We start from the raw sequence: 11,393 nt of genomic DNA, 5'->3' as shown, positions 1-11,393 counted from the left end.
CAACATATCTTCGGGAGACTCTGCCATGTTAGAAATGATATGAGAGCAACGAACACTACGTTACTGTTTTTGATGGTATGTTTTTTTTAATGTATTTGTTTGAAACTTTTATCATAATTTGACCTCCGAGCAGTTAAAAGGTCCAATGAATAACGTGAAATACATGTAATGTCAACAATTAAAAGGCATGTTTCTAATAACTCATAAAAGGTACTTTTAACGCTTTCTAGTCGTTCATCGTTTGCTGTTTACATATCCACAAATTAACCTGAGTGTTTCTCTCAGCGGGCGAACTATAGCGAACTATAAAAGTCGATGGGAACCGGTAGGGAGCAGTGTAATTGTTTTAGCATGATCCACCAAAACGAAAAAAAATACAATTATTTCTGAAACTTTACAAAAAAGGGAGGTTGAGACCATTTTCAAAGCTTGACAGGCTCCCGTTCCCGTCTATCGATCAATAGAGACCTTAAGCACTAAGACGGGAGATGGCGACGGCGACGGCACATCCGCGTAAAGGCTGGGGCGAGACCGGCGTTGGGTTCCACTCGCCTGAGCATGTTAAACAACACTGCGACGGCAACTTCCAATGGATCTACAGCAAGAATCTCACGGCACATCAATTTGTCATGCTCTTCGGTCCAGTACACTGCTGAGCTGTTGAATTATCACAATAAAACGGACATTTCAAGCTGTTTGTCTTAACTTTCTCGTTCGAAGCATTTCAATCAAGAAAGGATGAAGAGGAGTGGAAGTTTTGGTGGGAATTTTTTAGTTTCAGTTTTAGAAACGATTTCTGGTGGCTAAAAAAGTTTAAACGACGTTAAATGTAAACAATAAGGTGCATTTATTTTGCCTTGGAGTAAAAGGTAAGTTGACCAAAGTTTCGCTGTTTATACTGTTTATAGCGACACTGAAAATTATTTTACACAGAGATTATTTTACTTTCTCATCAATTTGGAAATATAAATATAAATATATATATATCGAGGAAAAGGTTGTTGTTATAAAATATATACTTAAATATATATATTAAGAGAGAGAGGCAGAGAGAGAGATATATCAGCATAAACAAATGGCGAGCATATCAAATTGGATCAGTGATAACTAGAGCAACGAAGATATAAATGCAATAGATTTTACCTAATGGATTTCTTCCAGCTTGTGTTATTCTGTGATTTGCCGACTGGCGGCATGTGCTAGCGTATGTTTCTGCTTCAGGGATGTTCATCGCAGAATTTCTCCTCAAAATCTTACACAGTAAACACCAGAAAGGTACCTCTTTATGTGTCGTAAGAAAACATACGGTAAATCAAAAAAAAGGACTCAAAACTTTGCGATGGACTATCACGTTGTCCGCACTACGTCAAAACAGTGAATGTGGCGTCGCCAACGTTAGGACGACGGCAGATTGCAATCAGCTTTTCAGGTTCTACGCATGACTGCGACAGAAAATAAACTTCCGGTATGCCGTCGGCGTGGCTCCCGTCCTGGTGCTTGAGGTCTCTATTAGGCGGTCACTGTGTCGCGAATCAGATTACACGTTCAATTGACAGTCAGTCATCGGTCTACCCGCTGGCTGCTCATAAATCAATTCCCGGGTTAAAAATATCTCTAGATTGTTGGTTTCCTGACAACTACAATGACTAAACCACTCGCCTTAGTTTTCTATAAGCGATTATCCATTCGTTTACAACTTGTTTACTATTCGCTCGAAAAAAACTCTTTCCTGTTAAGATAGGATCTCCTACGTAAACTGCTAAAATTGTAATAGAGGCATTCCAAGTCAGGTGCTAAATAACAAAAAAAAAGATAAAATATCAAACACAGGTAAAAAAAACAGTTCCTTAAGAATACACATTTCCAATAACGTTGACGTCAGCTTTAGCGTGCGATGAACCACTGGGCGATGGCCGTGACCGATTCGCTGGGTCCAGTCCTTCAATTGGATTATGGATTTCGTTACCGAGGATAGGCTGTCGTTCCCCATCATCGTTGTTTCCATTCCGTTCTTTCGTACAATACCTGACGGCATATATAAGCCCAATAAGAGCAAAGAAACCACCAGCAGCACTTGCGACAATTACCGGGACACCTGGGCCTAGACACATATTAAGAATAATAGTGAATAATGGCACACCCTATTATAAAAATATGCAAAGGTCATCTTTGAAGATATTGCTTTCGCTTTATTTCAGGCTTTTCGGTAGGAAAGGAAAAGTGTAGTTTATTCTTCGACCATATTTCAGTAAGTTATTAATGTCCTAGGTTTTCGACCAATCAGAACGCGCGTAATATATCGATTATTTTATAAACTATCGACCAAACTTTATCTATATATCTGCAGCCTTAAATGATGCAATCCGTTGCGATCATTCAACTGGGATCCCGAAACCCCTCTCCCTGAAACTATAACTTTACATTATCACTAAATATCACTTTGGTAAGTTACTTGAGAGCTAATCAATACTCTCAGGTCTTCAAGGGTGGTTATGGCACTGGAAGTTCTGCGCATGATCATGAAAATGTTTTACTGACACCAATTCACTTACTATTAGAAGGCTCCGGATGTGGCGGTGACTTAGTAGGGCAAGCCTCCCAAAAGTGGGTCAACTCGAATATCTGAAGATGGAAGAGCAAAACAGAAAACGAATTCTTAAAAAGATCATCTCTTTCTATGCGTCTCTTCATAGTGGCATTTTCTATTTTCCAGTTTCTGCCCGTTTAACTCTGGACAAGCGCTAACGTAGCACCTAGTGATTTTCAAAAGGCTTGCAGATTCTCTCAAATTTCGTGCACAAAACTAAATCAATGACATAAATAATCATAAACCCTTTGATTACATTTTAAAACAGCTTCACAAGAATATGTCAATTTTTCATAAACATTTCACTTACCTAGGACACTATGATTAGAAGTAACTTTAGCTTATTTTTATCTTCACTTACCCAATGATCTTCATCAAGTATTTTAAAAGTTGGTGTATCTTTCTTTCCCTCAGCACACTTTAGTTTGACGATGGACGTTCGATTCTGAAACTCTCTAAAACAAATACATTTGTGGAATGTCTAACCATACCAGTTAAAGTGCCACTGAAACGAAATTTTCGTATGTGAGATTTTTGCTTAGTAATAAAGTTTCAACCTTACTTGGAAACACTGCGGACTTTTTTTTCGCATACGGTAAGCGAAAACTGCTTTTTCAGCCGTTCGAAGTTGGCTGGTTAAGCCCAAAATTGGCGGCCATCTTGGCGCGGCCAAAACAGCCTAGTGACGTCACTGGTTGTATTACTCTCATGCTGCGCTGAAAATTTAGAGTGATTATGGGAGAAGAGAATACTGTTCGAAGCCCCCCAAAAAACACCTTAAGGACATCTCAGAGCTGTAAAGCAGATAATCACAGTAGCCTTAGACAAGAAGAGGTGGAGAGTCGATCCTGGGGCTTTTCAGTCTATTTAATTGGATATTTGCAGGATATTTTATGTAAGCAAGCAAACGAGTGGGAGTTCTTAGATCGCAAAATGATCGGGACTCTTGGTGAAATGGCCACCACTCAATTAAACAATACCTACACTCATAAAGTAAAAAAGACATGAAAACAAGAGAAAGCGGCTTTTGAAATTATTATCCGGACTGCTGCTGCACGAATCGCAGCAACAACGCTTCGAGTTTCGAGTCGCTTCGCTTCGAGGAAACCGGACGCTTTGTGAGTTTCACCGCGGACGAGATTGTGCTACAGTGACCTTTAGTCCAGTTGCATCTGTTACATCCTACAAGTTATCAAATCAGCAACAATTTAAGAAACCCTCTTCTTTTATGTGAGGGAGCGAATTTAAACTATAAAGGTAAACTGAGCTGCCATGACCCTACAGGTATGTTTTCAGGAAACGAGAGAAAGCGTGACAATGTCGACGGCGAAAGGTGATATATGCAAATTAGTTCAAATTCTGTTTAATAAACCTTCGAAAGGAGTGTAAACTAGTGACGTTTTAACGAATTGCTTTGAATTTGGATACCATTAAATGAAGATCATAGACATAAGTACGTGCTAAAGAACTCAAAGTAATCCATCGACCGTGAAATATTGCAATTAGGAGATACGTGTAAAAGAGAAGCGAAATTCGCGCTTTGTTTACACTGATACGTATGCGACGATAAAGCAAACCCTGCTGCGGATCACAATTTTCAAAGACACATTTTGTCTACCACAAGAACTCTCACTTATTAGTATCATAAAAGATGCCCTCTGTGTACAAAGAAGTACTCGACTCAGAGCTTGTGGACCGTTAATAACTTCGTGATTATGCGGATGGCTGATGCGCTTACGGCTTTTACTGCAGTAAAGTTGCCGAGGATATATTCGAACCTTGTGTAATAGAACTTAGATAAACGTGAGAATCCAAATTTCAGAACCAGGCTGAAAACAGACGACTAAATATCGTGTTTAGGCTTTAGGACGTGATATAAAAGTTGCCACACTCGTCTTCGAAATCTCCAATCGAGTACTCAAAATGTTCGAAAAGTAACTGAGCTGTTCTAATCTGTAGCATTTATTTTGGTGAATCTACACTCTTTGGCGCCCTCCAACGTTCATGATATGTATTTCCTGTCAAGACTGGACAGAAATTACAAGGTAGAAAACTAGCAGGTATCGACAATATGAAAAATAGACTTGAATAAATCAAGTGAAAACAAGAGAGAATCTATAGCGCTTCTTGCGTGAATACAACCAGTGACGTCACAAGGTCCTTAAATTCGGTTCCAGAGCCCGGACACAGTTTTGCTCCAAAAAGTCGATTTCAGCAGCTAAAAAAAGCACTTTCCGTTAGGCTTTGACAGAAATAAAGTTCACCATTATTTTAAGCACGTTTGAAACTACAAATTGGGGTAATAAAAGAGAATACGAAAATTTCGTTTCAGTGGCACTTTAAATTAATTGTTTTTCTTTTGAAAATTTTGAGAATGGTCTCCACAAGTATTTAATCATTAAAGATATAGAATAATGAAGATAAAAGAAGGCCTCAGAAACTATTACATTCACTTGACTGAGAAGACGATTACATTGCTGTGATTTATCACGTGTAGCCCACATGGACTCTGAAAGCGAAGAGCATTGTAGCAACAGACATTGGTTCACACGACTACCCGCACGATGCGTATAGGATGTTCTGCCCGAAGGTAAGAACGTCATTTTCGTTTTCATGACAATTGTCGACAAATACGTCCTAGATTTGTACCGATACATACGTAGAAGCTGGGTACACAACAACTGGCGTCTTGTCTTGGTGGTGATCATAGTCACATTTTGCCCCTCTCTGAATCCCTATTGCTTTATAAGTATCTGCTGACTGCGCCAGATTGGGAACCCACCAACAAATCTAAAACAAAGGCAGCACGTTAGATTAATAAAACAGTTTGCACTGTAAGACATTAGGATATCAACAGGTAAAATAACAACTGTAACTGGCAAGCTCCCTGACCATCTCCCCTCAAACTTGGTAGGTTCTAGCCTGCGAACAGGCTCCCGGTCGGGTTTGGTGCGAGCTAACCGAGTGAGGTCTAGGGCGAGCGGGGCGAGCCGAGAGCCGTCTGGTGAAGCTTAACGGCTCGCTTTGCTCGCCGAATTGTCTTTTTCCCGTCCCCGCTGGGAGCCTGTTCGCAGGCTAGTACGTTTAAGCGCTTCATTCTGACACTTAACTGGATTCGACATCTTAAACCATGTTGCCTCAATTACAAACATTTGTTTCATATACATGGTCTACGTAATTTTTTGTATCCAAATTACAATTATGATGCTTGAAGGAAGGCTTAAAATCATATTATTAAGGAAAAAATACCAAGAAGTGATAATAAACAACACGATGACGGCAAGACGCTAGACGTACATACTTTAAAATAAGGCACAAGACGCGATGGCCTCGTGGTTAGAGCACTCGTCTCCGGATCGAGCGCTCCTGGTTCGAGCCCCGTCTGCGGACACCGGGTTGTAATCTTGGGCGGGACACTTTACTCTCACAGTGCCTCTCTTCACCCAGGCGTGTAATTGGGTACCGGCGAATTTAATGCTGGGGGTAACCCTGAGATGGACTAACATCGAAGAAGTAGTCTAGAAGTAGAATTACTCCTAGTCGCTTCATTCTACAGAAACCGGGGATAAGCGCCCGCCTAATTAGCCAATAGGTTCGCATGCAGACAAGACACTTGACAGTTCCTACCCTCTAAGGACTACAATGCTTTAAAGGGGTATGCATGGGGCTTTTGCAATCTCACTTATCTCTTAATATCTGGCGATTTCTCAGCCACCAGTTGAAATTTCAGTGCATCTTTTAGTCATTTCTCATATCAGAAATCTCGCATCTAAGCTAACTGTTCTAATTCTCACTATCAATTAACCCACATCGAAACTGTCTTCTAACTGCTACAGTTTAAATAACTTACCGCCACATTCCCCTGACAGCCACTAGTTTTTGGTCCTAGATGGATTGCGCCACAGGGATTGTAGCTGTACGAATATCCTCTGTACTTTGTACCGTTAACTGAAAACCTGTGAAGGAAAAGCGCCCACTGGAAATTGGCCCTTTTGCTTACCATGCCAGGACAACTAATGCTAACATTAAAAGCAATAAACTCTCCAGCGAGACAACTGTTATCCCAGAAAATATCCTTTTTTATTGGATACCTTTTTCGAATTGCATGACGATATAGTCTAACATGGATATGAAGAATTTTAGTTTCTGTGAGAAATTGAACAGCTTAAGGAACTCACAGGGGCAAAGGCAACGAGAATATCGTTAGAAAAAGGTTTAAAGGAGATAAAAATAGGCTGGGGTTTAAGGAAAAGGCAAAATCAAACCGTGAATCGCTGGTTTTGAATATCCAGCTAAGGATCACGTTCAGACACCGATGAACGGATTTATCTCCGTTCTCTTTCTTTGCGTTCGACCAGAAATTCGCCAGAAGTTCATTCAGTTCTTCCTTCGAAATTTTTTCTAGCGATTCTGTATGTTTCACGCCCGCTCATCTTCTGGTTCAACTTCGTTCCAGTATACCAGGAATGTAACAACAGTGTTCTTAGTTGCTTTTCTCGTATTTTCAGAATCTTTGCCTTCAATTAAGTTCTGTATTTCTTCCTCTGATAATCTAGGAAAGCGTTTTCTTTTAGCATCACTGGGTTCCATTATCGATCATCGCTGGTTAAAACTGAAAACTGGCAGTGTTCTCAGGTCCGCCCCCTTCAATCAAGCTGACGTGGGCACGTGCTGAATATCACGCCAATTTTAATTTAGTCATGCACTGATGACGTGCTGTTGTATTCGGCGCACGGGCAGTAACTGCGCAATTGTATCCCGGTCGGGATTCATTCGAATTTGATCAGGGGCACGTGAACAAGAATCAACCAATTTCAGTGCTAGTTTTGTTGAGTGAAGGTCTAGGTATATAACAATACTATTTTGTTTTCGGCTGCATTACAATAAAACTAACATTGCAAACTTTTCAGACCTTGGATGTTTTTTATCCTTGGATCCCAATGGTTCAAGATTGTACATTTTGCCGTCTTTGTCGGGGCAAGCGCAGCTTCGAGGATAGCTCATCGGGGAAAAGTTGTCCTGAATCACTTGATAAGAAGAATGCAGTATTGACGTCCACAAGAAACACCTCACAGCCCAGCTTAAGAACATCATTCTGCCCAAGCAATAACAAGAGACATAACAAAAGGGTTACATTTTTTTTCCTGATCTGAATAGCTATACCACTCTGACACGTCTGCTACCTGAGTTACGAACATCAGTCGAATGAACATTTCTGAAAATGTCTAAAAATATCCTGAAGAGTGAAGACTTCCGGGGAGTAGGGCATGTTGAGAAGATTGCGTAAAGCGCGCGAAGACGTGGGAAATTTTACGACGACAGCTTTTACTTCAAGAGATTAATTAATTGAAATCTACGGAAGTTTTTCGAAGTTAACGTGATTTAAAGGTTTACAGCTATTTCCCATGACTGAGAAAACTAATCTATAGGTCTTAGGAAACATGATGTAGTAAACGGCTGGCCATCAACAGGCTAAAGAGGCAGAAGCCACAAAAGAAATTTCCTTTAAAACAACTTTGATACATTGCTGTCCTGAGCGCTTTACAGTGATAACATCCTTGAATATTCAAATGGTACATTTTATGGGCACAGCACTGCGTATGTATGTTAGTCGTTGGCTTCTGCCGTCAAACGCGCGATGATGCTAGACGTTAGTTTCAATTCCGTTAGATGACAATAAAACAAAGCGAAAGCGAGTTTGTCTGAATACGAAGGAAGAGTGCTCAAGGGTTGTAGTTAATTGTAACTATTTAGAAATTTATAGAAAACTTCAGAAAAAAAAACACCAATATAGTTTGATGAAGAACCCAGATAAAACTATGTTTGCGTCACCTTCCGCGCCTGTTGTCGATCTGTGTCTTATTTCCCGGATAAAAAGGTCTACAGGAGGACTGTTTTATCTACGTCATATAACGAATGATTTCATGAAGGGACTGCCACAGTGAGGGTCAAAAACATTCTCACTGCACAGATGCGATGAATAAATTGATATATTAGAATAAAAGAAATCGAAAGAGGGAACGAACAAATTAATATTGACTTGTGGCAAAGTATGTCAGTTGAGAACGACCTTTGATCTCAGGAGTAATTAATGGAATAATGAAATTAAACAATGACAAGAACCTCGGGGAAACCCCCGTCAAAACATAATGCGGGTTGATAACTCAACAAATTTGCATTAAGAAGAAAATTTACATGCAATTTATTACTACTGTTCCACTATCTTAATTAGTTTCAGAATATAAAAACTCCTTAAAGTAAAAGTAGGATACAAACAAAGTTGTTAAACTTCTTGCGAGCAAAACTGGAAAACCAGTGAATAGTAAATATGTGCTTTCGCTTTCCATTCGAAGGCGAGACACAATTCTTCGAGCTGCATGTTCGTTCATATTTGTCGCGCCCATAAGCAATGTTTGCTGAGTAATTGTCTTCGAATTGTCTTCGAACTAAAAGAAACAGATACAACGTTGGGAATCTTTCCGTGTTTTAGCGCATAGAAAAAGATAAAGGTGAAACGTTAGTTCTAGATGGCACTTCCTGGATGTTCGATCGATATGCAATGGAATAGTAATTTGCTAACTTACCCGGCTTAGAAAAAAGCCACATCAGTTGCTGATAGTGGTTTTTCGTTGACCAGTCTAGTCAAAGTCATTTAGTCCTCAAGTTGTTTGCTTTGAGGTCTCAGAATGCGGCGCTGCACAATTATTTACACTCCTCTTTACACTTTGAATGAAATGAATCGTAGGCTTAGGCCAGCGGTCTACAACTGGCGCATACTCATTGTAATAAAACGTGCTCTGTACATGCCATCATTAATTGTTCTAAGGCTTCGTGGTGTCAGAGTGGGATGGAGCAACGAAAACAGCCTGAACCTTTGATATTGAGTGCGGCGACGAATAAAGCCGTGGCCAGATGGCAACGATGGAGGAGATGCACAAAGTGGCGAGTGGTCTCGATAAATATAAGAAGAGAATATTCAAGTTGCCACGTTACTACACAGGCTTGAAATTAGCCTCCCACGCAGAAGCTCAAGATCGTCTGCGTGGGAGGCTAACTTGAAATAGAATGCGTAGTGTAGGATTCCACGTGCGAATTTTTAAACGCTACGGATTCCTAGCGCGCCAATCTTTTCAACGTTTTCTCTAGCTTCAAGTTAATATTGTTGCGGAATCTATACTCTACCTAGCTTCACCGTTGTCGCTACAATAAGGAAACATTTGTAAGTCTTTGTATTCTGTTCTGTATTATTATTGTCGCTCGGCTCTTCTTCACATGTATTTTTATTTATTTTTCTAGTCGAACCTCGCTCGATCACTCAATACTCAACGGACTCCTCGAGCGTGACTTCGAAATCTCTAGACGTAGCGTCAACAAGAACTGTAATCTACAGCGTAGAAGTCTATTCAACTTCAAGAGGGAAAACGAAGGCGATAATGAGGAAATCGCAGCAGTGGAAAAGAAATTCGAGGCTTTATGCTGTCCCGGTCTTACTGTGCGCCGTAGACATCAAGACATGTTATTCGCCATCCTTTTATCGAGCGCAAAAAAACAAGAAGAGAGGCAGTCGAAATTTTTTTTGCAACCCGCTGAAAACGCAAATCAAGAGTTGTGATCTCGGCAATAACGAAGAATCCTGGGTAACGTCGTTATAGTTCTCGAATTTAAAGGAGATATTTTTGATGGAAAGAGATCAAAAGTAAACAACACATGTAGAGCTTAACGGATGACAGGACCAAAGTCGAGAAGATGGATTCAGTGAACATCTAGGTGGCATGGCGTGTAGGGACTGCAGTAATTTCATGCATCGTCATTACACAAAACGATATAAGCTCGATAGCAGGGTAGAAGCGTTTCATACATGTAAGTTCAAGATTTTAGCTTGCCTTGGTCTTCAAATATTATTTGTTACATACTTGTATACAGCACGTCGAGATCAGAGGTCCAAACCCAAAGGTTTTCCTTTCAAAGCCTTTTATTTCCAATTTCTTTTATCAACAACGGAAAGACTCGTAAAAGCAGCGCCATTTTGAACGACTAGTGGTTATTACGATGTTCACAAGCTTCGCGCAATAACGGAAACTGTTTAGATCTCAATTCTTCGAAATATTGAGGAACAGACTTACTCCGAATAATACCCATGTTGTTAAAACTTGATCGGCAGTAATTAATCAGTCTTTCCACAGCAGCGTGGTCCTCGAATTGATTTCTTTCTCTTCAGAAGCGATACAGAATGACTAACCATTTCTTCTCAATTATTTGGAGCTCTTAAAGGACGCGATTGACTCATATAGAAATAAGCCTTAAAGGGGGTAAACTATCGCCACTTAAATTCGCTAGTGTTGTTCTTCTTACAAATCACTTACAAGTTTCCTTTTCAGTTTTCTGTTTCTATGACACTTTAGAGAGTGTTGTAAGATCTTCGATATTTCTCTCTTTATAAGAGATGACTTTAGTCATGTTACAAAAGATCTCGTCAAAGTCAAGGTTGCCTCTAGTCATAAACAGTGATAACAGCCAACCACCATCGTAATTGAGCTGTATATTTACGAAGTACAAGATGTGATACAGAAAACAGCAAGATTATGTCTCCGTTATTTTCAAGCGCGTTGCCCTCATATTTGTCTTTCACACGCAAACATTTAACAATTATTGGACGAGGTTGAACAAAATATCGTGATTTCGCAGTTATTTGGAGGTCACGTGGTGGGTTCGCGGCCAATAGAGAGGAAGAAAAAATGGATCGAATGACAATTTCCACTTTTCCTCGGGCTAGCATGCGTGTTCCACACACTTTCTTTCTCTTTCT

At 40.1% G+C, this 11,393-nt stretch overlaps 1 protein-coding gene and 1 long non-coding RNA gene across 2 annotated transcripts; one reads left to right on the top strand and one right to left on the bottom strand.

Annotated features, from left to right (window-relative positions):
• Positions 1 to 64: 64 nt before the first annotated feature.
• LOC110062865 (uncharacterized) lies at positions 65 to 9,341 on the bottom strand. Its single transcript, XM_089282811.1, has 7 exons — positions 9,172 to 9,341; positions 7,500 to 7,682; positions 6,438 to 6,543; positions 5,247 to 5,377; positions 2,949 to 3,042; positions 2,553 to 2,622; positions 65 to 2,101 (listed from the first exon to the last, which is right to left on the bottom strand). The coding sequence occupies exons 2-7, from the start codon at positions 7,679 to 7,681 to the stop codon at positions 1,848 to 1,850; spliced, it is 837 nt and encodes a 278-aa protein (XP_089138937.1). The 5' UTR covers position 7,682; positions 9,172 to 9,341; the 3' UTR covers positions 65 to 1,847.
• Positions 9,342 to 9,413: 72 nt separating this feature from the next.
• Positions 9,414 to 11,188, top strand: LOC149117135 (uncharacterized). The gene is made up of 2 exons (XR_016205568.1): positions 9,414 to 9,806; positions 9,884 to 11,188. It is a non-coding gene; the product is annotated as an uncharacterized LOC149117135 (long non-coding RNA).
• The last annotated feature ends 205 nt before the right edge of the window (positions 11,189 to 11,393 follow it).

Source organism: Orbicella faveolata, unplaced genomic scaffold (assembly GCF_042242905.1).
Source record: "Orbicella faveolata isolate gen_17 unplaced genomic scaffold, um_ofav_v1 contig_12, whole genome shotgun sequence".
In the NCBI taxonomy this organism is placed as follows: Eukaryota; Metazoa; Cnidaria; class Anthozoa; order Scleractinia; family Merulinidae; genus Orbicella; species Orbicella faveolata.
This window is presented reverse-complemented; position numbering and strand designations above follow the sequence as displayed.

Coding starts and splice junctions, on each gene's coding strand:
- LOC110062865 (XM_089282811.1), bottom strand. CDS start 7,681: ATGATGTTCTTAAGCTGGGCTGTGAGGTGTTTCTTGTGGACGTCAATA. Junction 3,043..5,246: donor GTTGTGTACCCAGCTTCTAC/GTATGTATCGGT, acceptor TATTTGTTTTAG/AGAGTTTCAGAATCGAACGT. Junction 2,623..2,948: donor TACTTGATGAAGATCATTGG/GTAAGTGAAGAT, acceptor TTCCATCTTCAG/ATATTCGAGTTGACCCACTT.